Source organism: Xyrauchen texanus, chromosome 43, assembly GCF_025860055.1.
Source record: "Xyrauchen texanus isolate HMW12.3.18 chromosome 43, RBS_HiC_50CHRs, whole genome shotgun sequence".
NCBI classification, from domain to species: Eukaryota; Metazoa; Chordata; class Actinopteri; order Cypriniformes; family Catostomidae; genus Xyrauchen; species Xyrauchen texanus.
Genome location: NC_068318.1, coordinates 17488997 through 17515828, shown reverse-complemented (window position 1 = coordinate 17515828; position 26832 = coordinate 17488997). Strand labels below are relative to the sequence as shown.

The 26832-nt window shown below is 38.8% G+C and overlaps 1 protein-coding gene across 1 annotated transcript in view; it reads left to right on the top strand.

Annotated features, from left to right (window-relative positions):
* The window catches only part of LOC127635450 (phosphatidylinositol transfer protein alpha isoform-like), a 33415-nt gene extending 10957 nt beyond the window's left edge, over positions 1 to 22458 (top strand). Inside the window, exons 2-12 of the mRNA XM_052115512.1 lie at positions 3947 to 3977; positions 10957 to 11102; positions 13483 to 13574; positions 14277 to 14284; positions 14527 to 14601; positions 16640 to 16723; positions 16820 to 16897; positions 17031 to 17141; positions 19796 to 19918; positions 21273 to 21357; positions 21533 to 22458. Coding sequence (XP_051971472.1) covers positions 3947 to 3977; positions 10957 to 11102; positions 13483 to 13574; positions 14277 to 14284; positions 14527 to 14601; positions 16640 to 16723; positions 16820 to 16897; positions 17031 to 17141; positions 19796 to 19918; positions 21273 to 21320 — 796 coding nt within the window. The 3' untranslated portion in view covers positions 21321 to 21357; positions 21533 to 22458. The remainder of the gene's footprint in view (positions 1 to 3946; positions 3978 to 10956; positions 11103 to 13482; positions 13575 to 14276; positions 14285 to 14526; positions 14602 to 16639; positions 16724 to 16819; positions 16898 to 17030; positions 17142 to 19795; positions 19919 to 21272; positions 21358 to 21532) is intronic.
* The last annotated feature ends 4374 nt before the right edge of the window (positions 22459 to 26832 follow it).

Here is a 26832-nt window from a genome sequence, read left to right as displayed (position 1 = left end):
GCCCGGCCAGTCGTCGGATGCAGCGTCAAGAGAGAGCTGTCATCCTTTCCATCGTCGTCCCCTGATGTGCCGAGCGAGGCGAGACCCACCGCTTTGTTGGAGGGGTGCAGGTCCGCTCGTGAAATGGACTGGCGGCGGGGAGATTTCTGGTAGCGGTGATGCACGCGGGGACTGGGCGGCGTGGCGTCACCGAGTCGGCGTGCTCTGGCAGCCTCTGTGGCGGCGCTTTTCTTCGGCGGCTCGAGCGGAGGTGGCAGCACGGTGGAAGCCGGCTCGTTCGCGGTGAAGCGGCAAAGCGGCGCGCAGCTCGGCGAGGCCAAGGATTCGCGTCCGGGGCATCCGCCCTGAATGAGTGCAGCTTCTGCGTGGTCCAGACCCAGGCAGCGAGTGCAGATGATGTGCCGATCTCCGTCGTGAAGAGGGCTTCTGCACGAGCGCAGGCTGAAGGCATTTGAAACAACGCCTTGGAAAATTACTCTTTTACTTTTAAAAGCGTCGCGGCGGCGCTTGCAGTAAAGGATATGCGATCTGCGCCGGATGGCGTAGCAGAAGGCTCGAAGCGGCTGAAGGCGCCGGCGTCCTCTTAGCAGTCCCGCTGTAAGCTTGTCAGCGGCGAAAGACTCCAACAATCCGGAGGATCCAGCGAGAGAAGGTCTTCGCTGAAGGAGATTAAATCTAAAGGAACTTCGCATGACGGGTGCCCATTATATAGCCTGCCTATGCTAATTTCGGCAGGCTCTGAGCCTGTGAACACGTAGCGCGCCCATTGGTCGCATGTTCAGAGTCGCCCGTCATTGGTTTGAGCAGTTGCCGCGGCACAGCCAATGACCGAGCTGCCTCAGCTCATCAGCTGTCTGCTGTGCAGCTGCAATGCGTTTACATAAAGACTTCAATATTTCTCGAGAAACTGAGTTTTCCCATAGCGTAAGCTACTTACGCAATAGGAGAGACCTCTCGATAGGGAGCGGTAGTATTTCGAAGATTATTACGGTATGTAGGTGATAGAACCAGTGCGTTGTTGGAGCGTCTGGGAGAATTTTCTGCCTTATCAGCGCCGACACCCGTTTGGCTGCTGACCTCTTAAAGGTGGTGGAAGAACAATTGTATTGAGAGGCCTAGGGAGTGGGAGACCAGCAGCCATGGAGATCCTGGCGAGTCCATAGAGGGTATCTTATGTATGGGTTAAAAGTTAAAGATATCGCGGTCTTGTATGGAGTTAGTCGATGGACGGTACATCGACGAATGCAGCAGTGTGGACTGAAGTAAACAACAACTTAAATATTTTTTAATGATTTTATACAAATGCCTCAAGGCCATAATCTCTGTGTTTACTCCCGAATTCTGCCATGGGGATTTTAATAAAAAAAAGGCAGTTTTGTTTTTTAAATGTAGTAACGTTAACTGTTAATAGTTATCTAAAATCGTATAAAATCATTAAAATATATTTAAGTTGTTGTTTACTTCAGTCCACACTGCTGCATTCGTCGATGTACCATCCATCAACTAACTCCATACAAGGCCGCGATATCTTTAACTTTTAACCCATACATAAGATACCCCTCTATGGCCTCGCCAGGGATCTCCACGGCTGCTGGTCTCCCCACTCCCCTAGGCCTCTCCGAATACAATTGTTCTTCCACCACCTTTAAGAGGTCAGCAGCCAAACGGGTGTCGGCACCTGATAAGGCAGAAAATTCTCCCAGACGCTCCAACAACGCACTGGTTCTATCACCTACATACTGTAATAATCTTCGAAATACTACCGTTTCTCTGTTCACGCTCCACTTCATCTGCTAGTGAATTTAACGCCAGTATTAGCTCTGCGCCGCCATTTTTCCAACACCTCAAAACCATAGACTGTAAGCTCAAAACACGTAACATAGCCATAACATGTTATGTTTACCTGTTGCCGAGCCCCGCTTTGATGCAGTGATTGACAGGGCGGGAGGGGGCGGGCAGTGGCGTGATCGGCTCGAATGCATTTTCAATGTGCACATTGAATTTTGCTACATTCATTGTGGGACATTTAATGAAAAAGCAATCGCAAGTGTCTTGACTGTGAGTGTAAATGCAATTAAGAAAAATAAAATTTGAATGATCATTTTGCCACAGTTTTTGCTTGAACATGTTACACATATCTAATAATTTCTGTAATACATTTTCATTTTAATTTTGCAACTTATAAAGCGTTTCAATAATGCATATTAAAACGAGTGTATGAAATGGCAAATGTAAATTATGTAATTTCATTTTCATTTTGCACCAAACGTTGCTAGAATGGTAATGTAAAATGTAAATTTAAATACAGAATGCATTGCCATTTTACATATTGCATTGTCATTTTGCATATTAAATGTCAAATTGAATATTGCTACCATGTATGCTTCCATAACAATAGATGTGAATGGGGACAATTTTTGGAATGTTTAAACAGAAATTTTAAGCTTGTAATTTTATAAAAGTACTTGCATGAATTCTTCTGTTAAAACGCATGCATTATTTGAGCAGTAAAGTTGTTTAAATTGTAATTTTTACAGGCATTTTAGGGTTTATTGCCATTACATCGTCATGGTAACGAAGTTATAAAATTGGCTATAACTTTACATAAAAAAGGTTAGGAAATGATTTTATCACACACAAATAATTTTTATACTCATATCCTTTGTCTTGTGGCTATACTTTTGAAAAAGTGAGTATTTTAACGTAAAAAAAATGGCCCTATTCCATTGTAAGTGCCTCACTGTAGCCTTGTTTTTTGCTTTTTTTAAAAGAAATGGAGGACAAGACAAAATAGATTTTTGTGGCAATCAATATTATGCCACATATACTGTCAATTGAGCTTAACTTGTATTGAACCCAAAACATTCCTTTAAGGGAAATTGGAATTTGGCACAAGATATGCTGAATATTAGTGTGGCATGACAAAAACAAAATTGCATTAAAATGGAGGGTTCATAATTTGCATTACACTATAATTTTTTATTTTTTTGTCTGCTAAATCAAAAATGTGTTTTAGTGGTAGCTGCAACCATAGAATCATATTTCTATACCTGCATTTTTGCTCTGCTTGTATGACTCACGGCATCTCTTGGTGAAATGACCACCAGAGGCAGTATAACAATAATGACTTTTATTTACTTTCACACAAATCACGAGTAAAATGGCAGTTCATAAACGCATAATTTTCACCCTGTTCCTCACACAATGCTATCCTGTGATATCTAAACACTTTTACTGTATATTGCATGATTTGTAAGGTGATGCATTTTAATGTTTTCATTACATAACCAACTTGTTCCAGCTTGTAAACTGATAGAGCGTTGCACTTGTGATGCAAAAGTACTGATGAGCATGCAAGGCGACACATGAACCGAAAGTGTTATAGAAGCACCACAAAATGAAGTGGCTGTTTGGAAGAACAGTTAACTCCCTTTTAGCGCCACTCAGTGGACAGACAGTTCACCTTGGAACTGACGTGACCCACGTAATGAACAACCTAATATAGCCTAATAATAATAAAAAAAATCATTGTGACTTTATTTTTATGACTTTTCAAGTCACATATTATTTACAGTAATATGATTAAATTAACCTGGCCACAATAGGTTACACCAAATAAAGTAATTTTAAGGGTAAGATTAGGTAGAAATAGCTTCATAAGGTGCAACTTAACTTTTTTACCATGTAGTAGGCTATAACTTGCTGAACTGTTGCATTTTGTGGTATGTTGATATAGCTGAACTGTTGCATTTTGTGGTATGTTGATATAGTATGTAATTGATTAAGTATGTGAATATACAGTGCCAAAGTGATGAAATTGTGGCAAAAGGATACCAAAAACTTGCGACCATAAACCTGATGATGGTAGTTGCTTTGATGATACAGCATGTGTTATGCTTGTTAATGAAGTAGCTTTTAAAAATGTGTTTTTCTTGCTCTTTTGCAGTCGAGTGATCCTACCGATTTCTGTGGAGGAGGTAAGTGTAAATTTGCAAATTGAGTGTTGTTTTTTAATCTGTGTGTGTGTGTATGCGTTTGGGTACAGCACACTGCGAATGCTGGTAATGATACTGATTTTAAACAATTGTTGTATGTGTGTGTGTGGTGTGCCGTGTCAATCCCTGATTTACATTTGATGAGTTTGTATGACTCAGCCTCAGCTCATTTTGACAGCAGTCACGATGTGGTTTTGTGATGTACTCCGTCTGCACTGCTACAGATCTGTAATAAAAAAACGGACACCACTCTGTCAGCTAGTCAGTTATGAGTCAGTTATCTCAGCAAGAGGAGGAATAGTTCTCTTCTCATGCTGTCTGATGCCTGTACAGACCATGCAAAATCACTAATGCATCACTTCTCTGGGAATGTGTCAATATTAATCGTCATGCTTTCAGCCATGTCAGTAATTCTTACATATTTGCTTCATCTATAGCTCTCATTCTTTTCTCTGCTCCATTCAAAATGAGCAGTGCCCACATCTTTTGTACCGTGTGCTGCAGAATCATATATTTCCAGTTTTTAGTTTCCTACTCCAAATCCCTATGTGTATGTGAGATTTCAGAGCCAAAGGGATTTGCAATATGTTTCTTGAAGTTGCTTGACAAAGCAACATTGACACAGGTAATGGTTTTGAAATGAAAAAAAAAAAACATAGACTTACATTGATGGAGGGACCCAAGCTGTAGCAGTCATAATAGCATAAAGACTTGGGGTTGGGTTTTTTGATATAGGCCAGTTAAAAACCACTTAGCAACCACCCAGAACACCCTGGCAACCTCATAGCAATGCTCTAAAAACATTCAGCCTTAGCAATGCCTTGGCAATCGCCCTCAGTACCCTAGCTGTTTGGTGCCATTTGTTTTTTTTCTGATGATGTATAAATGACACACTGTACCTTTAAATTTGGTTCACATGATTAATCATCTGCTCATGTAAAACACCTCAACCGCTCTTTTAGATTTACTCTTCCAGCTGTTTATTCCTCTATCATCATGTCCCAGTAATCAGTAATCTCCTCATTGCATCTCTGGTGCTACATGACATGGTGAGATCAGGCCTTGAGGGAGAGACACTCTGTCTGGGCCGTATTATGCAAATTAAAGGGCTATTCCCAGCTCCTCTCTCTGTATGCGCTAGGTTTGACATACCTCAGCATATCCTGCAAAAAATGGATAGTCAGCCAAGACAGGGGTGTAGGGGGGAATAAAAATACATTTTATTCTGACAGTTGTAACTCTCCTTTCATTAGATTCTTATTGATTTTAAATGAGTCATCTCTTGGAATGCCTGAAGGCAAACAAAACCAGTAATAATTTCTTTCAATAAAAAAAAATTAGGATTTAGGCATTTTGCCCTTATGAAAATGTATCATATTTTATTTGTATTATTATTGTTTTAATAGTGGTATTTGTAATAAATGCATGGTAAGCACATGGAAGCATGGATATTCACTACCATGGTTAGATGTAACATGATTTCTATAAAACAAACTATGGCATTTTTGTAATTATAAACAGTAGGTCTACCCTAAACACATTTAAAACCATTTAATGCAAAATATAAAAAAAATTAAGTCGAAAAACATTTATTACATTCCCTCACTCCCCTAATGTAGCCTATTACAATAGAGCTGAAGTGATATAATCATATTTATTATGTATTTGTTTCTGCCTAAAGTACATTTAGTGTTACTATAGTAAATTCAAGGGTGGTGAAGTGTGAAAAGACTTGTAATTTGTGCATGCCACAGTGTTTTCTCTTGTTCATCTTGTCAATCCTATTTAGAATGTCAGAAAAAGAATGTCAAAATCACCTTTTTAAAGAGTGTGGGGGACATGTACCCCACGTCCACCGTGGCTGCTACACCCTTGAGCCAAGATTAATTTGGATAATATTGTAATCTCTTGTGTCACATAAAATATGTCTAGGCCAGTACATTTTAAAGTGTGTCCCTCTTGTCAGATGAAGGTCTCCTTCTTGCATTTACATTATATTTACATTTAGTCGTTTAGCAGACGCTTTTATCCAAAGAGACTTACAAATGAGACACATAGCAAGCAATTTGTCATGCAAAGTTTAACAACATCTGCAGTATGGGACTTTCAAGTTCTCACAGTGGCTCGAGTAGTAGAGATGTTAGCACAGAAGAAAGACACAGAAAATTATTTTTTGTTTTGTTTTGTACATTAAGTGCCGATTAAGTGCAGTAGTAAGAGCAGTAGCAGGAGTTTAAAAGGTTAAAACTGATATTTTGCATTCATTTAAGCAGCACAATTAAATGGATCTTGAGTAGATTAGATTGAAATTGAGTTGAATGAGCTGAGGCTGGTTAACATACGGTATCTAGTTTTATCAATTTCATAATCATACTGTATCACTGATCTGTGTATTTTGTGTCAGATTAATTATCTGTATTGATTAAATAAGTAATTAGAATAGGTCAGGGATTTTCAAAGACTTACTGTGCGTTCAGACCAGAGGCGAGAGCGTCAAAATTCACTCTGGCTGCCCTGCCAACAACGCTATCGAAAATTCGTGGACGCACTGACGTATTTGAAATAGGCGTCAACATTCCTTGAGAATGCTTGGTTTTGTGAACTATATTTAAGGGGCCACAAAACATCCAGACATGTTGACCGTGTTGTATCTTTTTGATGACATATCACAAGTAGCGTATATCCTCAAGAAATATTTTAATATATTATTATATAATATTAAACCTTTATATCCACTTCATCAACTCACCTGGCACACCAACAATTTCAGACACCTTTGTCCACGCATTGTTTTTTATTTTATTTATATCCCTGTAAGCAAACAGGGACAGATCAAATATTACGTGAAAACCCGCCACGGCAATAATCAGTTTCTCCTCCATTTTGACTTTGGAACTAATGTTTGGTGGAAACCAAAGTTTACACGGTTGTGTTCTCTAGACTTCGCTAGAGCGGAGCACTTCTATATTCCAATAGGTTGCCGCCAAACTGCGTCGAAGCTCATTACCATAATGTTTGCTGCACTTGAACATTCCTCTGACGCCCACACTGGCCAAGACTCGCCGCGCCGCTTCTCGCCGCCGAGAGACGCTGGCTGTCATAGAAAATGAATGACTTCCGGTCGATTTGATGCTCTCGACACCTCTGGTCTGAACGCATCATTAGACAGTAAGCCCCCAACATCCCCCCATCTGAACAGTAAAATTCTAATAAACAGTTTTAACCATTTATTCACTGTAAACCTAAATATAAAATATATTTAATTTAATAATATATTTCATGAATTCATATTGTTGACTAAAGTTTGTCGCCTTGAGCCTAATTTTTACTTGTTTTATCAAACTTATTTTTCCTAAACGAGTCCTAGGCTGATGAAACCTGGCATTTAATCTATGAGCAGCATAGTTTTAAAATTAGTTCATGAGGAAAAGTTCTCAAGAATGTCTGCAAACTGGGGCCTGGGATGCTCAGCGTGTAAAGACTCTGACTACCACCCCTGGAGTCGCGAGTTCGAATCCAGGGCGGGCTGAGTGACTCCAGCCAGGTCTCCTAAGCAACCAAATTGGCCTGGTTGCTAGGAAGTGTAGAGCCACATGGCGTAACCTCCTCGTGGTCCCTATAATGTGGTGGGGAGCGTGGTGTGTGGTGTGTGGATGCAACGGACTTTGAGTGCATTGGGAATTGGGCATTCCAAAATGGGGAGAGAAAAAAAGTATGTCTGCAAACAGTAGATTTGTCACCAAACGAACACCCTAGCAGAATAAAAACATCAATGCATTTCGTTCCTAATTTTTAGGTGAACTAAGTTAAGTATGTCCCTCCAGCAGCTATAAATTCGCCTTTCAAAATTTTGCAGTCTTTCTTAAATTGAAAAGAATGTAGTAATTATAAGGTCTAGTTAAGTTCTAATTTGGCCCCTCTTTGCACACTTTGGCCCCCTGGACCCCTTTGAAAAAACTAATTCTAAGGCCCGGCCACACCCTCCTCCTCGTCACTCTCCTCCACCACCAGATTCAGGCATGGGAAACCTCCAGCTTGACGTACTCCCCTTTCCTTCCTTCCTGGAGGGGAGGTGTTGCCCTTCTGCTGGTAGGTCTTCCCGCCTCTTTGGACCCTAGGAGAGACGAGGGGAGGGGAGAGGGAAAGTGCGAGGGGTAGAGAAAGAGAGTGAGAGAGAGAGCGATAGAGAGAGAGAGATAGAGAGAGAGAGTCTCTCGCCGGTCCCCAAACACGCTGTCGCCTGGTCCACTCCTCTGCCCATGGTGAACGACAGCCACTCCTCTCCTGGCTAAAGGCAGCGAGTCCTCCATTCCTTGGCAGACGGCAATGGCTCCTCCGCTTTCTGGTGGACAGCAGCAGTTCCTCCATCACCTGGCGGACGGCAGTGGCGAGGACTCCCCCTCCCAACTGATTAGGACTATTCAGCACTGGGTGTGTATCCTCATGGCCCGGACACACCCTCCTCCTCATCACAATAAGCTTGCATGAAGCCCTTATCCCTCATCTGCTTCCAGGGGCCTTAAAGTAATATACATTTTATTTTTAGCTGATGTTGTTCAAAGCAAGAGGCCAAAGTGCTATTCCTGGAGTCCATTCATTCAGTGGGGAATGATGGATTAAGAAAGATTACTTGCTTGAGGGGGCAGCTGGGCAGTTTATGCCCCATTTTGACACTCCCTCATTTCCAATAGTCTTCCTCTTTTTTTCAAAAGCTTTAAATGAGCACTCAGTCATTCTCTTACTCAGAATACGTACACAAACTTACTATAAGCCATTCTGTCTCTGTTGGTTGGTTGGCGCGTGAGACATCCTTTCTGTCTATTAGCCAGTGTCTTAATATGTCGATTCATCTGTCGGTTATGTGTTTTAGCCTGTCCATCACCATCAGTGAATTATAATCAGGGCTTAACCAGATTCCCATATAAATATATCACATGCTGTTCATTCAAAAAGATTACATTGCTTTATGCAATTTCAGTTTAAATATAGATAGGCTACATAACACACACGCACAAAAAATAGTACATCTGCTGCAGACGAAACCCTGCCCGGTGATGTGTGTTTGTGTGTGTGTGGTCTGCAGAGAGTGAGGGATGATAATGTGTGATGTAGGTTGAATTTTCATAGTGTGCAAAGCGACGCATACTTCTTCTCGCCTCTGATTGGCTGTAAGGGGAGATGAAGCCTCTGATTGGCAGAGGAATGATGACAGTGCATGTAGATTCAGAAACACAGACACACACAGACACACACACACGCATGTTGTGTTTCCATGTTTTATGGGGACTTTCCATAGACATAATGGTTTTTATACTGTACAAACTTTATATTCTATCCCCTAAACCTAACCCTACCCCTAAACCTAACCCTCACAGAAAACTTTCTGCATTTTTACCTTTTCAAAAAACATAATTTAGTATGATTTATAAGCTGTTTTCCTCATGGGGACCGACAAAATGTCCCCACAAGGTCAAAAATTTCGGGTTTTACTATCCTTATGGGGACATTTGGTCCCCACAAAGTGATAAATACACGCTCACACACACACACACACACACACACACACACACACACTACACAGGGTGTATGAATTCCACTGTTTTACATTTGTCTGCTGTACACATATTTATTGTCCTTTGTCTATCTGTCTGTCTGTCTGTCTGTCCTCTTCTTATCTTTCTCCCCTGTCCCTTTATCTATCTTACCAGTTGTCTTACTTGTTTTACCTCTCTGTTATGCCTTAGTAAATGTGGTATGGGCCAAACTGATAAAATTAAGCAGTCTGCTTTCTTTCATCATTTTCTCTCCCTTGCTCTCTCTCTCACTCTTTTCTTGTGATGGACAGTGTGTACATGGATGGATGCCCCATTTAAACAGGCAGGGCTGTTTCTAGGCAAGGTTCTTAAAGTGTTTTAGTTTGAAACTTTGGAGTTGAGTTCTGCTGGCTCAGCTTAGAGTCTGAGTTGACACTGCTGACGCTGAAAATGTGTGTCAGAACACTCAATCGCTCACTTTAACTGAGCTTTCCTCAAAATAAATACATATTACGAAACAATGACTGCTGTTTTTTTTTTCCTCTCTCTTTCTCAATTTGTTGCATGCCAGAATACTGGACATTTGTATTGCCAAAGCAGTGCAAAAGAACTTAAATAAAATAAAATACCATTAGTGAATATGGAATAAATGTTTGGTATTACAAAGTAAAATTTGAAATGACTGTAACAGCTAACTTTAAAGGAATAGGGTTCAACAAACAAAAATAATACAAAAACACATTTAATACTAAAGATCTATCTATCTATCTATCTATCTATCTATCTATCTATCTATCTATCTATCTATCTATCTATCTATCTATCTATCTATCTATCTGTCTATCTATCTATCACTCTTATCTATCTATCTATCTATCTATCTATCTATCTATCTATCTATCTATCTATCTATCTATCTATCTATCTATCTATCTATCTATCTATCTATCTATCTGTCTCATTCTGTTCTCTGTTCTTTTCATCTTACAGTGAAAAGAACAGAGTGTGCAGTGTTTGCTCCATCTGTGATTGTTCAAACTACCTTTTGCACAAACTTATTTGTGTGAGGGTTTGTTTGTAAATATAGTATTTTTATGTATTTTCATGCAGTTTATTTGTACATTTGCACATGCAGTGTAAGAGTACATTTTGGTTAGCAAGTTTGTTTGTGTGTTTATGTTATAACTATATTCTCCACAGGATTAGAGGTGATTACGAAATGAAAGAGGCCATTGTTCTTTCACCATTCTGTGTTTATTCAGCACAGATCAACAGAAGGAGGGAGGAGGAGATGAAAAAAAAAAAAGAAATAAACAGAGAGGGAGAGATAAACAGGATTAATTGTCTGCTGAGTTGAAAATTATGTTTTCATCCACACATCCATATGTACATGAAGATTACTGAATGTATTTCTGTCTGTCTCACAGTATCAGGTAGGGCAGCTGTACTCAGTAGCAGAGGCCAGTAAAAATGAGACGGGTGGAGGAGAAGGGGTGGAGGTTTTAAAAAACGAACCCTATGAGAAGGATGGAGAGAAGGGACAGTACACACACAAAATCTACCACCTGCAAAGGTATTCACCCTTACAAACACCTATAAAACATCAATGTAATCATAAAATGCCTTTTTGAAAGCTCAAATTAAAAGGATAGTTCACCAAAAATGAAATTCTGTCATTTACTCACCCTCATGTCATTTCAAACCTATATGACTTATGAGAGATTTAGCAGTATGTCCTGGTTGCTCTGTTCCATACACTAAAACTGAATAGGGACTTACACCATTGAACTCCAAAAACGAAAGAAAAAAAAGCACCCTAAACATATCTTAAAAGTGGTAAAATATGACTTACAATATATTCCAAGTCTTCTGAAGCCATACAATAGCAAATTAGATTTTGAGAGCTGTGACGGAAGGGAATATTTTACGCAAATAATGACTTTAATTGTGGTCTGTTCTTTACGCAAAGTATGATTTCCCAAAAGCACAGAAAATAATGCACAAGTCTTTTAGATTTCTTTTAAGTACTTCAATGAATCTTTATTGTCATTTTGAGCACTTGAGCAGTGTCTGTTCCTATTCACTCGTATTGTATGGAAAAGAGCAGCTTTCAGCATTCTGCTAAACTGCTCCTTTTGTGTTCCATGGAAGTAAGAAATTCTTAGTTTGGAATGGCATAAGTTCAGTCATGACAACTCTCTGAAATATTTAGCATGTTAACTTGGGTATGACATATTGATAGGATATTGGTCTTGGCGGACTGGATCTGCTATGCTGCTACGGCTGCAGAGCAGTACAAAGACATGCTGCATCGAGCATGTAGAACATACTGCTGCACAAATATATGAAACACAAGACATGCTGCATTGAACATTGTTCAGATGCTGCTGCACAAATAGACATACAAACAATCCCCATGTAGCAGATCTAGACCAGTGAAGCTGGGGTGGAGGTGGGTTTCAGAGAAAAGTGCTCGCAGTGTGCTGCAGTTAAACCAGCTTATCTGCAAAACTGAGCAATTTAAATGTTAGACAAAGAGAGAGAGAGACGCAATTTAATTAGCTACACAATTACGTCAAAGGACCAATCAGCTAACACCATGTTAGCAGATTGGCTTAAAATGTCACATGTGAGCAAGCCTATTGGCTAACAGATAACATGTCAAAAAATCTATCAGTTTGCCCCACATAGAGTTTCATGCCTGAACTTTTGAGTAAATGGTGAATACATTTTCATTTTTGGGTGAAGTAACCCCTTGAGGTGATATACAGTATATAGAGTTTCATGCCTGATCTTTCGTCATAGTGAGTAAATGGTGAACACATTTTTATTTTGGGGTGAAGTAAACCCTTAAGGTGATACTGTATATATATTAGGGTGCCAGTCAAAATTAAAGTTTGCAAATTGTTTGCTCTCACCCCCTAAATTTATTCTTTAATATATACAGTAAACACACACACAAATTTCAGACAATCCATTGTCTATTGGTGGCACAACATCCCTGAAATTGAAAAGAAAGCATTGAAAATGGAATGTGCACAATTCAGACATGGCTTATTTCAGTCACTGCAGAGTTTTTCAACAATGATTGACTTCTTGGACACAGGAAACTGCTGACGGTGACCTTCAACAACCTGAAGCAGGTACTGTTTTTGTTCCTCTTGGTTTGTGATAACAGAATTGAAGTTCTGTATCAGTGACACGCCACGTTCAGCAGCATCATTGACAACCTTCAGCAGTGCAGCAACTGTCAATACTGTTTTACAATATCGAACTGGCATGAGAACCAGTATTTGGATTAGATTACAGTTCTGTGCAGTCTATATTCTGACTTATCACTCACTGAAAATCTGCATCAAAACAGAAAGTGTAATATTTTGCAACACCAGTAGAATTATAGAAATAGTAATTAATGAAACAACAAAGCACAGTTACCTGTATAACTCGATAACTTCAGTTTGCTTGTGCAGAAAACATCAACACTAACACCATAGAATATATAATTAACAGTAAAAAATACATACATAAGTAAAGAGTCCACAGTACCACACACTACAGGTTTCCTGCGGATGCCATCAATTTATTTGTCAGTTAAATACAAGTTGGTGCTGAGACACACTCTTTTGTGCTGGACATATATAACACAATGCATATACACTGTATACAATACATTTGTGCCACCAGTAAATTTTAAAATATGTTCTTGAAATTGTTTCTGCTTTACACTCGAGATAAATTGAATACTTGGAGGGTGAGAGCACTGAAAAGTTGTTTTTGAATTTTTCTCATTCATGTCATTGGCACCCTTATATATATATATATATATATATATATATATATATATATATATATATATATATATATATAATATATTCTGTTATTAAAGGAATTACAGTGTTTTCAGAATCAATTTATTTATGTTTTTAGTCTCATTCCACTGTTTGCTTTTTCAGTAAAGTTCCCTCGTTTGTGCGAATGCTTGCACCATCATCAGCACTGAATATTCACGAGAAAGCTTGGAATGCTTATCCATACTGCCGCACAGGTATAATGCCCGTATACTCTTTCTTTCTTTCTCTCTCCACACACACACACACACACACACACACACACCAAAGTCTTAACTCCTTCTCATGGGCTAATGTGCTCTGGATTTCCTCTTTCTTTCTTATGATAATGTCTGCTCTATCTGTTTCTCTCTTCCTATCTCTCTCTGTCTGTCACTGCATTTGAGGGCATTGAATAATTCACTGTTTGAGCAGAGCTGGAGTGGGGTTACAGCATAGGGAACTTAGATTATACTGACACATTCCCATCACATACATTTTCACTGTCCCAGAGACAGCGAATGTTCAGTTTTCTACACAAGTTTGGTTATCAGGATATTTATAAATTAAACACAAATCTGGCTGTGGTGCCTTAAACAAGTTTTTCGTCCTTTGAGGAAACTGTAAAAAAGTATTGAATTGTATTGATTTTTGTTTCATTATTGAATAGTATTGAAAGTCTTGAATATCAGATTATTTGACAATGTATTTGACATTGTTATTGTTCACAAATGCCCCTCTTCCTCCAAAACAGCAAACTGTTAAAATAACATAAAAATGTGTTCCAGAATTTTGTCCTTTTGTCAAGGAGTCTACAGACACAGTAATATTGTAGTATTTTGCCAGTTTTCTTGAATTATGTGAGGTATCTCATTTAAAATCTCTTTCTTTTTCTATGTCTGTTCTGCATCATCCTTCAGTAATCACAGTAAGTATGTATTGTTCGCAAGTATACATGAAGACATTTTTTAGTACAAGTCAGGTGTGTTAAACATGTAGATTTACAGCGCACGCACACACGCACGCACTTTGACTGAAAGAATAGACAGTAACTTTAGCTTCAGTGAAAGGAGAGAGGACATACATCATTGTGTGTCAGTGCATGGTCTGTTGATCAGTTATGGTTTAACAAGGTTTTTTTTATTTAATTGATTGCCATTGTGTTTTCAGAATGAATATATGAAAGAGAACTTCCTCATCAAGATTGAGACGTGGCACAAGCCTGACATAGGACAGCAGGATAATGTGAGTGTTGATAATGTGCATATTATGTGGCTATTAGGTGCGTAGATTCCGAGGGGGATGGGGGGAGGTAACCCCCGAATTTTCAAAACTTCCTGGTACACTTTTGTATGTAATAATAAGAGCTGTCAATCAATGAATCTGTTAATTTCATTAATATATTATATAAAAACAATTTCAGTGTTTTCAGAGGAGGGAATTGTTTACTTCCGCGATATACATGTTATGTGATTTTTCTTATTGTTTACTATTTCAGAACCCTTGCATATGTTCATATGTTCACTACTTGATGTGAAATCATTAAAATCCTCAAATACAGCTGCATGCCTCTGAGCTCTCTAAAGGAATGCTGTAGCAGCCAGTGTTTAATTCACTGCCATTTAAAAGCCCCCTGTTAACAGTTTTACAGAAAATCATGCCTAGATGTCTTTAGGGCCACATGAGCAAGCCAAAGTCGAATGTGGCTAAGGAAAACAGTGGAAAGAATAAACATTGAGAATAAGCAACCTCTGCTGGGGTGTCCATCCTCCTCTGGCTTTTGTACATATGCTAATATAATTTAGCTATATACAGTAGTATGTGTATATAGTATATATATTTAGTATGTGTAATACAGATCATGTGTTCAAAGGAGATATTAAAGGTGTCGATAGAAATTATTAGTTGTTTTTGTCTGGCTTATGTGGATATATCACAGTGAGGGACAGGGTGAGGACAGCAGACAGGCATTTCAGATGAGCAGGTTAGAATTTAAGTTTTCTGATAGGGAAGAATGTGTTATATGATACAAATATTTAAAGAGATAATAAAAATGTCTTTCATAATTTTCTCACCTTCATGCCATCCCAGAGGTGTATGACTTTTTTCAGCAGAACACAAAGATTTTTAAAAGAAGATCTCTGCTATGTTGGTCTTGACAATGCAAGTGAATGGGTACCAAACTTTTGAAGCTCCATAAAGCACATAAAGGCTACATAAATGTAATCCAAACTCCAGTGGTTTAATCTGTGCCTTCGGAAGCGATATGATATGTGTGGGTGAGAAACAGATCAATATTCAATTCTTTTATAACAATAAATTCTCCTCCCAGCCCAGTAGATGGCGATATGCACGAAGAATGTGAATCGCGATGGTTTTTAAGATGGTTACAAATTTTTTTTTAATAAAAAATAAAAACACATCTGAAATGGCATGAGAGTAAATAATGAGAGCATTTTCATTTTTGGGTGAACCATCCGTTTAAGAGAATGCGTTACGAACGCCGGTGAAGATTCCACAATCGGCCACCGGAGGTCTCTCTCATTTGAATATTACCATTGGACTACAATTTCCTAATGCCCGCATACCTGGTCTGATTACCACACAGCTGTCCCATATCATAACACTATTTAAGCCCTGTCTGTTAGTTCACTCATTGCGAAGTCTTGTTTGCCCCGGCTACATTTCTGAGTGTTTTGATTATCTCCTGTATTGCCTTTTCTGTGTTTTGACCTTGCCTTGGATTACCACTTTACGATCACTTGCTGCCTGTCTATTTGTGACTCTGCCTGGAATACTACTACTGCTGTTTTGCAGCCTGCCCCGAACCTCTGCCTGTTTACCCCGTTTCTGCTCTGTCTCTGATATTGTTGATTGCCCTGATTATTCAACCCTTGCCTGTCTGAACTCTGGACTCATCTGTTTAAATAAACTGCATATGGATCCCTCTCAACCTGAGTCCCCGTTACAGAATGCTATGAATGTCAATTGATCTGTGCATTAATTTGAACTGCTATCATGCACTATGTAATAATATTTTGATCATAGGGACTCACAGTCCTATTGATATTATTATATTCCAAAGTATAAGATATACTTACATTATTTCCAAATGTTTAGGGTATGGAACTTATTGTAATGACACTACGATCGATCGATCGATCGCAGAAAAAAAGGCTCACGCTTCAACCCTTTCAAAGTTCAAACCAAATCTACACCAAAGTTGACCTCTTGCAGTTCCTGTTTAACCCTATATCACTCTCTGTTGTGTTTATCTGTGCAGGTTCATGGTTTAGATCCAGACACCTGGAAAAAGGTGGATGTGATGTATATAGACATTGCAGACCGAAGTCAGGTGGAGCCAAAAGTGAGGTTAAACACGCTTCACCTGCTAGATATTCAGGTTTTTTTAGTTGCCATGAGGACCAGGTACATGTCTGATCAGTGTTCTCTCTCTCTGTAGGACTATAAACCAGAAGAAGACCCCACTAAGTTTAAGTCTGTAAAGACTGGGAGAGGGCCGCTCGGTCCTGATTGGAAGGTGAGAAACACCCACTATTGTAACAATTCAGCCAAAGTAAGTGCAAGTTTGCTGTATGAGCTTGGAGTTTGAAAAAGAGTATTAGTAGGAAATTACATCTAATTGTTTAACAGTTTTTGATCTGTGTGTGTAGAAAGAACTACCTAAAAAGAGAGACTGCCCACACATGTGTGCCTACAAACTGGTTACTGTCAAGTTTAAGTGGTGGGGCCTACAAAACAAAGTGGAGAACTTCATTCAGAAGGTCAGTGTGTGAAACATCTAAAGTGTGATTAATTTAATTAAAAGGTGCACCAAGTAAGATTTTGCTAATTAAAAAATTTTACTCAAAAGACATGAATAGCATTTTTTAGAAATATTTAGAAATTATGTAAACTGCAGATGAAGACTCCAGTCATATCAGTAACCCAATACAAATATTTTGATTTTACATGGAGCGGATCGCCCCCTCATGGGCACCGCCATGTTGACAGCATATGAAAAACTGTGTCATGCAATTGACTGAGTTACTACAACTAATAATGACAATAATAATAACAACAACATGTTCTTTATACAGTGCTTTCAGCTAATGCTCAAACATAAAAGTACATGTAAAGAAAACTAGCAAACCAAACAATTAAACAAACACAATATACTTACTACAAATCAACATTATGGTCCATAGTGATGGCATGGTATTGATTAGCAGGAGTGTGATCCACCAGACAGTCAGAACAGAATGAGTGCAAGAGGAAAGAGAAAATGTACCTGCTGGAATCATGAAACAACATGCTTCCTGCAGCTCTCTGTTGTGGATCCCGGATAGCGCGTGAAATCGAACACCAGGCGCGAGTACAAGGCGGTGTTCAGCCAGCAGATAGATTGTGAGCCTTGGGTGCCTGGTCACAGTTGTAATGTTTGGTGTCCAAGGACTGGAGGAGGAAGAGAGGAGGCCTGAGAGGCACCCATAGGGCAAGGACTGGGTCTGGAGGCTTGGAAGGCGGCCACAGGGCAAGGACAGGGTCAGGAGGCGGAACCTATGGAGGAGAAGACTCTGAGGAAGTGGGCGGAGCCACAGAAGGCAGAGTCGAGGAAGAGTCCGAGGGAGATGGAGCCAAGGGAGGTGGAGCCAAGGGGGACTTAAAGAGAGGAGCTGAAGGCAGAGCCGTGGAAGACTCTGGGGGCGGAGCAGAGGGAGGCAGAGCCGTGGAAGACTCTGGGGGCGGAGCAGAGGGAGGCAGAGCCGTGGAAGACTCTGGGGGCGGAGCAGAGGGAGGCAGAGCCGTGGAAGACTCTGGGGGCGGAGCAGAGGGAGGCAGAGCCGTGGAAGACTCTGGGGTTAAGGGGATGGTCGAGGCTACAGGCACTGGCTCTGGGACAGTCGAGGCTACAGGCACTAACTGTGGTCGCTACTGCGGCAGTGAATCGACCACCGGAAACAGGATAGGATGAGCCCCCCAAAAAAATTTTACCTTGGAGACAGAGGGCGAGGAAGGAGCCGTGGAAGCTGGGGCCGAGGAAGGCTTGGAGTTACCGCCATAACCCTCAAGGTGAGGAGAGAAAACTGGGAGATTAGTTATTTTGGAGAAGGAGGGTAGTGAGGGTAGATGGAGGATCAGAGTGTTAGCAACATACTCCACCAGAGAGAGATTCCCCACCACAGGAAGTGCTGTTGGACAATTTAAGTTTAACCCCATACCATAAATGGGTTTGAGGTATTCATCTGAAAAGTCTGTAGTAGCAACAAGGCGAAGGAACCTGGTAGGGGAAAATCCTGCCTGAAAAGCTCCAAAAATAAAGCTGTTGGCTCCATGCTCAGTGAAGTGCTGTTTGAAGTGAGGCTTTGTAGGAGAGGAAGACGTTGGGATGAGCTGGCAAGTGAATCCGTATCTTTGTCGTTGTTGGTCAGTCCTTCTGTTTGGTGTCCAAGGAGTGGATGAGGAAGAGAGGAGACACAGGAGTAGAATCTTTCAAACTTTTAATAACATTCGTATGAGTAGAACAGAGGCTGGATTATAACACACACTGGAGTAGGAACTAACACTAAACTAATCAACATGCTAATGTAACACTTCAAACATGACAATTCAAGGACTGACAAATACTGAACAAAACTAGAGGGTAAATATACACACATGGAAACTAATGAGGAAATGGAATACAGGTGGGGATGCTAATGAACAGATAAAGTTATTAGGGCAGTGGATTCTGGGAAACGTAGTGCTGGGGAAAACTTCAAAATAAGGGTCCTTGAACACAGTGGAGACAAACTGTGACAACAGTCTAGTACGCAACAACGCTTGAAAATTAGTTTGGATTGAATACAAGAATGTCCATTATAGGGATGTTAGTATAAAGAGACTGATAAAAACACAGAGTAAAAGTAATAAAACACAAGATAAACAAACATACAGTATGTGGTGTCAAAGCAGCAGCACTTAGTATACAAGCTTTCAGTTTCCATGACGATGGAGTCCAAAACCACAAGTTTTACTGAGAACGATTGGACGAGTAAGAGTCAGTTAAAATCTTAGTGGACCTTTAAAGAGATTCTGACATTCTTAATGAATTTTACTGTTCAAAGAAAATAAAATTTAAAAATGTTTGCCTTCATAATCCATCCAATATAATGACTTGCTCCTCTGAAACAACTTTTCTTTTTGGTTGATGTTACCAAGCACTGTTTTTTTGTTATTTTTACCTCTCCCCTACATATAAACACTTTTCATGATCCATTGGAATGGCATACCATTGGTCCCTACTTTTTTTCTCATCAAATATCCTGTTTCACTCAGAAATACATCATATTTCAGAAAAATGTGGACAGTGTTTCACATTGACTTTACAGTAAATAGACATACAATGGCATCTTGTGGACATCATGCAAAACTACACAAAAAACTCTCTCTCCAACAGCAAGAGAAGCGTTTGTTCACTAATTTCCACCGGCAGCTGTTTTGCTGGATTGATAAATGGATCGAGTTGAACATGGACGACATCCGCAGAATGGAGGAAGAGACCAGGAAGGAACTGGATGAGGTCAGATGCCACTCAACAAAATTTCTCTTGCACCCTCTTCGCCTCTAGACCCTATTTATAGTGATGATGATGTTGATGCAATTCTGCCTTATTTAGCAGTATATATCTAGCAAGCTTTTTCATATTTTTACTTAATTATTTGTGTTATATTACCCTGGCATTCATTAAACACTGTCAACATAGTTGCGACTACATTTTTAAATGCAATATCTGAGGCAGTGACAGTAAATTCGGCATCTTTTCTCCTCTGACCACCTTAATCCACCACTCTATTTTTTTCCTCTTTTGAATATTCTAGAAACGTAATAGGCTTTTAGTATTTTTTTTAATACCATTTTGTTTATGTTGGAGCAAATTCCTAACCTGGAATTGTTTATTTTCAATACCTATATGTTTAAAATATAATTTAGAAATGGCAATTGAGACATACACTTAATTGCTGTTTATTATGTAGCCTTCTGTATTTTATACAGTATTTACTCTTAATTATTACAAATTTTATTTACTGATTTTTTCGGCCCAAGATGTGTCATAAGGGGGAAATTACACACAACCAAAGCCCATATCAGTAGACCACTTTTAGTAATATTGTGGGGGACATGTCCCATAGAGATATTTTTAAGTTTAGCTGATGTGTGATTCAGTTGTTGTTTTCGTTCTGTTGTTTTGAGAGTGTGACGGGTACAGTTTGTCAATTTCTGCTAGTATTTTCCCACCACACAAAGACAATTACAAGTAACGAGGCAGATGAATAATTGAATGTTGCTCATTATGAGGTCCAGTCGCTGTGAATAAAAGGAGCAGCAGAGCGGAGCGGGTCACACTCTGCCGCTCTCAGGTGCTGCCCAGGGAATGAGTGACGTCATAAACGTATTGGCGGCTTTCCAAGTTTCACAGACTTTTCACTTTCGGGAGTGTCCCGGAAATTAGATTCTTCTCCCAGACTCACACAAGTGATACAAAATCTCGGCTAAAATGTCTTTTTGAATTTTTTTTATTGCCAACACACCCAGTTTGAAAATCCATTAGAGGAACAACTTCCGGAATCCCATTTTTAGCCCCTACCAGTAATGTCTCTATGTGTACATGCACAAATGGCACTTTTATGTGTCAAACTTGGGTGTTCAAGAAGGCAAAGATATATGTCACATTTTTTTGTGGTATTTAACAATGATTTATGTAACTATATTGTGTTTTTTTACTTATCTAATCCTCTCATTTTTTTCTGGATTTCTGTATTCATAGCTTAAAAATCTGCATTGGGCTGGAGTAATAATTTACTTTCTTGCCTTGTCTTTCTCATTTCTTGTCTATTGCTCTGTTTCTGTGTCTTTCTGTTTCTTTCTTGACTCAGATGAGAGTGAAAGATCCAGTGAAAGGCATGGTGGCTCTTGAAGACTGAAGCTGCTGTGTGTTCCTCGATGCTGCCATTCATAATGGTAATTCACTAACTTTGGCGCCCCCTAATGTCATAAATCTAAAGCAACAAGTGAGATTCCCACAACATTACTTGATATTCCAAAAATGCACTAAAGAACTACTTCTGTGTTTATTACTTATTACTTTCTCTCTCTCCCTCTCTCACTTTATTTCCATTCCAACTCTCTCGCTCAGATCAGACCTGAACTACTGGAGACCAACAGCATCACGTCCCTCAGTCAAAGCAAAACAACATGTCTTTTTAATCATAATCAACATCCATTATCCAGCCATATGCGTGGCCCATCCATCCTGAGCATCCTTCGTATCCTCTCAGTCTGACAATGGAGCTCATTGACAAATAAAATTATTATTCAGAAGTTATGCCCACTTTATGAAGTCTACATACACCAATACAGGGATGATCGGCCGTTGCGACTTAACAGGTCATTATGATGTCAGTTTATTATCTTCAATTCTGACTCTCAACAGAGTTGTGTTTTGAGATGAGTTCTATGTAAAGCAAATGCTATTGTGTGTGTGTGTGTGTATATATATAAATATACATACACATATTATTCAGAATGTCTATTGGCAGTTGAGAGCTTGTGACAAGTGTCTGTTTTTCAGTGTCTGTTTTGCAGACCAAGCCGTTTCTTCATATGTGTTTTATCTTAATCCTTTAGTGATTTGTTTTGTTGGTGTATGGTTGATTTTATCCACATATATCTTTTTAACCTATTTACCCAAGTTTACCCCTTTTCTGTAAGTGTGTCTATTAATTTTTATAGTATAGTACTGTACAATCACATATCTTCATCCTGACTCCCGAATTACTGGATGTATTGTGGGTGTTATACTGACTAGCTGCTTGGTCACGTTAAATCAATTTAAAGGTGCACTCAGTAATTTGTTTTAATTGGACATATTGGACTTACACTGAACCCCAGTGGTGTGGATACAGCATCTTTCAAACACAACCGTTTTCAGTTCCAGATGCCATTGTAGAAATGTACTATTTTGAGTCGGCCATTATTTATTTAATACGTGAGTTAAAGTGTCTAATAACAGGGTGATTACTGAGATCAAGCAAGTAGTGTTCGGCTGGTCATGTTATCCAAACTTATGGCAACATTACCCCATGAGGGGACCCTCTCCATACAGAATAAAACAGCTTTTATAAGGTTACTGATATGACTGGAGTCTTCATCTCATCTGAGTGCTCGTGATTTTATGCATTTCAAAATTACTATTTATTTTTTTGTGAGTAAAACTTTTTATTGAAATAAAAAAAATCACTGACTGCACCTTTAAAGAATGTATTAGCAGTTAATAACTGAACACATTACAGTTAATTGTGCTCAGCTCAAATCTGCTACATTCTTCAGTGTCATACACATGTCCCTGAAATAAGCTAAAGTTGAAAGTATTAATTGTTTGTTGATTGTTCAGTAACATGTGCATCAATGCTAAAGGGATAATTTATCTGAAAATAAATCTTCTGCCATCATTTACTCACCCTCATCTCATTCCAAACCTGTATCTTTTTATTTTTGTCCCTGTAGAAAACAAAATGAGATTTTGGGCATAATGTTAACCTCAGTCACCATTCACTCTCAATGGAAAAAGATACAGTGAGAGTGAATGGTGACTGAGGCCTTACATTCTGCCTTTTGGGTTTGGAATGATATGAGGGTGATTAAATGATGACAAAATGACTATCCCTTTAAGGTGTAGATTTTCTTTGTCTTCTATTTTTTTTTTCTACTTTATGATTTCCCCTGTGTGTGCTAAATTGCTTTGGTCAATATATATATATATATATATATATATAGCAGTTCTCAATCTTTTTGACTACAAAGCCCCCCACTGTCCAAGACAATATTTGAAGGCCCCCTTGCCCGAAACTAAACATGTCTGATTAAAATAATTAATAATTTTTGATTCTAGACGTTTCAGAAAGAGTCTGTTTATAATATATGGGCATACATCTTTAAGTATTTTTTTTGCATTTTAATTAAGTATGATTATTTTATTTATATTAATATTTCTTATTTTAAATTCATTTTAAGTTATATTGAGGCCCTCTTGGAAGTGTGCTGAGGCCCCCATAGTGGGTCCCGGCCCCCTGGTTGTCCCTCCCTATAATCTTTCTGATTGGTTTAGCTCAGACAATAGGCTCCACCCTCAGGCCCACCTACATTTAAAGGAGCTTGAATACACAAAACGTTTAGAAATGTTTTACTTTTTATTTCTTCCATTTTTTTTTTGGTGCTGCGGCTGTGGTTCTCAGTAATGCTTTACTTTATGTGCACATTCAAAAATGTTTTATTTCACAGTCTCTTCTTCTCTCACTTTCTTTCCATTGAAGTATTGATTATATTACTTACCCTTTTATAACTTTTAACGAGGATAAAATTACATTTATCCAGATGTTAGCAATAATAAACCTCCATTTCTCCTTGTAACGACCCCTCCAAACATATAACATTAAGTGAGATACTGTATATTATCAATACCCTCTAAGAATGTTGCATCACTAGGAATTTTATACAAATATACTCTCACTACCAGTTGGTCCTAGTTTTATTGATATTGAATCAGTTGTAGGAACATGTAAGGGGTTGAGTATGGGTTTTTAAATCAGTGTTTTCTCAGTAACGTGATGTGTGTATGGATATGTACGCATGTTTGAAGTTCTCAGTGTTTCTTTTATTTGAATGAGGGACATCTGACATGTCAGGTTACTCAAATTTAGGTTTAAAACCCTGCATTCCTCTCCGCCAGTGCTCAGGACCCACTGTAAATTCATTACACCTACAATAAATTCACACAAGGCAGGCAGTGTAGAAGACCTTGGTGGGGATAACATAAAGTAAAATTAATTTTTTAAGAACTGAATGCAGGTTGTTTTGTGATATGCTGTAAATCCAGCCATATTTGAACAAATGTAGTTCATGAATCTCATTACCATTATAACACAACAATCAGCAATACCCTAAAACTGCATTGGTCCTTAGTCTAATCAAGGTAATGTATGGATGTATGTACTGAATTGTATATAGTATATAAATAAATGTAGATGAGCACATCATGTATATATATATATGTCAGGCTATCCTGCCAGGCTATAAGCACATAGATTCTCCCAACTAGTAATTACATCTAGCGGTTAAGTTATGGCTGGATGTTGTTTGTGGGTTCGGACACTGTTTCTTATCCACTTTTGATTCATTAGATGAATTAAAAACTGGAATTGGAGTGATGTTGAACTGCTAATTATTAAAAACCCTCAGAGAATCTCCTCCCATCACAGCTGCTGGCCCTGCTCCTTCCCTGGCAATGCCTCTTTGGCAGGATGTGACTAAACATGTTTTCATCCATTGATAATTGTTGAATCTGTCCCTTTTAAACTCCTTTTAAAGCTTACACTGTGAATGCAGCCACATTTGTGATCTTTGAAGTTAAGAAATGCCCTTTTAGTTTGCAGTTCTTCTCTTAGCAGAGTCAAGGTGGAGATTTAGATATGTGAAACTAAGAACAGGTTGGTGTTTGAGTGACAAGTGGCTTATAAAAGGGAACTATCCACATGAACTGATCTATAACAGTTTGTGTTAACATTCTGTTAGGCAGATCACGATAAACAGGACTTTCTCATACATATGTTGTTAGATTTCACAATTTCTTGTCAAACTGAAAACCCAATAATTCCAGAAAAATCAGTTTAGCATTTCTCTCACCCCACCCTCTTTTAAATCATCTGTTTTTTTATTTATTTTACTGTGAATTTGTGCCTTTTGTCATCTTCCTATAAAACTTAATTGGAGATGTAAAGAATAAAAAAGAAATAAACTTTCAAACAGTAATGTTTTACTGATTTGTATTTCTTTAAGTTTTTAAAACACTTCTTTATTAAAGGTGCAGTCCTTTTTTGAACATGGTGTGGACTTATACTGATACGTCAGGTCATGGAAGCTGCATCATTCAAACACAATAGTTTTCATTGACCGATAGATACCATTTAAGAAATTCACTGTTCACAGTCAACCATTTTTTATTTAATCCATGAGTAACAGTGTCCAAAAAGTAGGCAATTTCTGAGATTATTAACAATAAGTAATATTCGGCTGGTCGTATGATTCTAACATGGCACCCCCCACGAAGGAATCCTCTCCATGTAGATTTGAACAGCTTGACATATGTCTACAAATTACTACTAATTTCTTTGAAAGTAAAACTTACTTTTTTTTTTTTTTAAGAAAAAAATAAATAAATACTGGGTGCACCTTTAATGTGAACCCATTTATTTTTACACTGTTTCATGTTTTCAGCTTTGATCAAGCTTATTTAATTTGTTGTTTGTGTTGTCCTACCTTTACTGCATTGTTGTGTCTGAAAAATCAGATCAGATAATCAGACACAACATTAAAACTACCTGCCTAATATTGTGTAGCGCCCCTCGTGCCCTCAAAACAGCGCCAACCCGCTATTCTTCTCACCACAATTGTACAAAGCGGTTATCTGAGTTACCATAGACTTTGTCATTTCAAACATTCTCTGTTGACCTCTCAAGGTGTTTCCATCCACTGAACTGCCACTCACTTGATTTAAAAAAAAAAGTTTTTTTTGGCACCATTCTGAGTCAATTCTAGAGACTTGTGTGTGAAAATCCCAGGAGATCAGCAGTTACAGAAATACTCAAACCAGCCCATCAGGCACCAACAATCATCCATGCGATTATGTAATCAGCCAATCGTGTGGTAGTAGTGCAGTGCATAAAATCATGCTGATACGGGTCAGGAGTTTCAGTTAATGTTCACATCAACCATCATAATGGGGACAAATTTGATCTCAGTGATTTGGAGCATGGCATGATGTTGGTACCAGATGGGCTGGTTTGAGTATTTCTTTAACTGCTGATCTCCTGGGATTTTCACACACAACAGTCTAGAATTTACCACGAATGGTGCCAAAAACAAAAAACATCAAATGAGCGGCAGTTCTGTGGACGGAAATATCTTGTTGATGAGAGAGGTCAACAGAGAATGGCCAGAACTGACAAAGTATATGGTAATTCAGATAACTGCTCGTACAACTTTGGTGAGAAGAATAGCATCTGAGAATGCTTAGAGCACTACTCTGCATGCAGGTTGGCACTGTTTTGGTGGCATGAGGCAGACCTACACAATTTTAGGCAGGTGGTTTTAATGTTGTGGCTGGTCGGTGTATATGTAATAGCTGTTACTAAACTTAACTCTTTGAAAATCTGCCACATCCCTTCGGTCTAATCCGCTAATAACATGTTTCTGTTCATTTCTCTGTCAACCAGAATACATTTAGGCTGCATTATCTAAAGCCTTTACACATAACTGAGTGACTTGCACTTTATTTACATACCTAAACAGATTCCTAGGGGGGCTGGTTTCTTTAAATCAATCTTTAAATATCTTACTCTCTCCACCATATAAAAACCTCTTTTCACAAACTCACATATG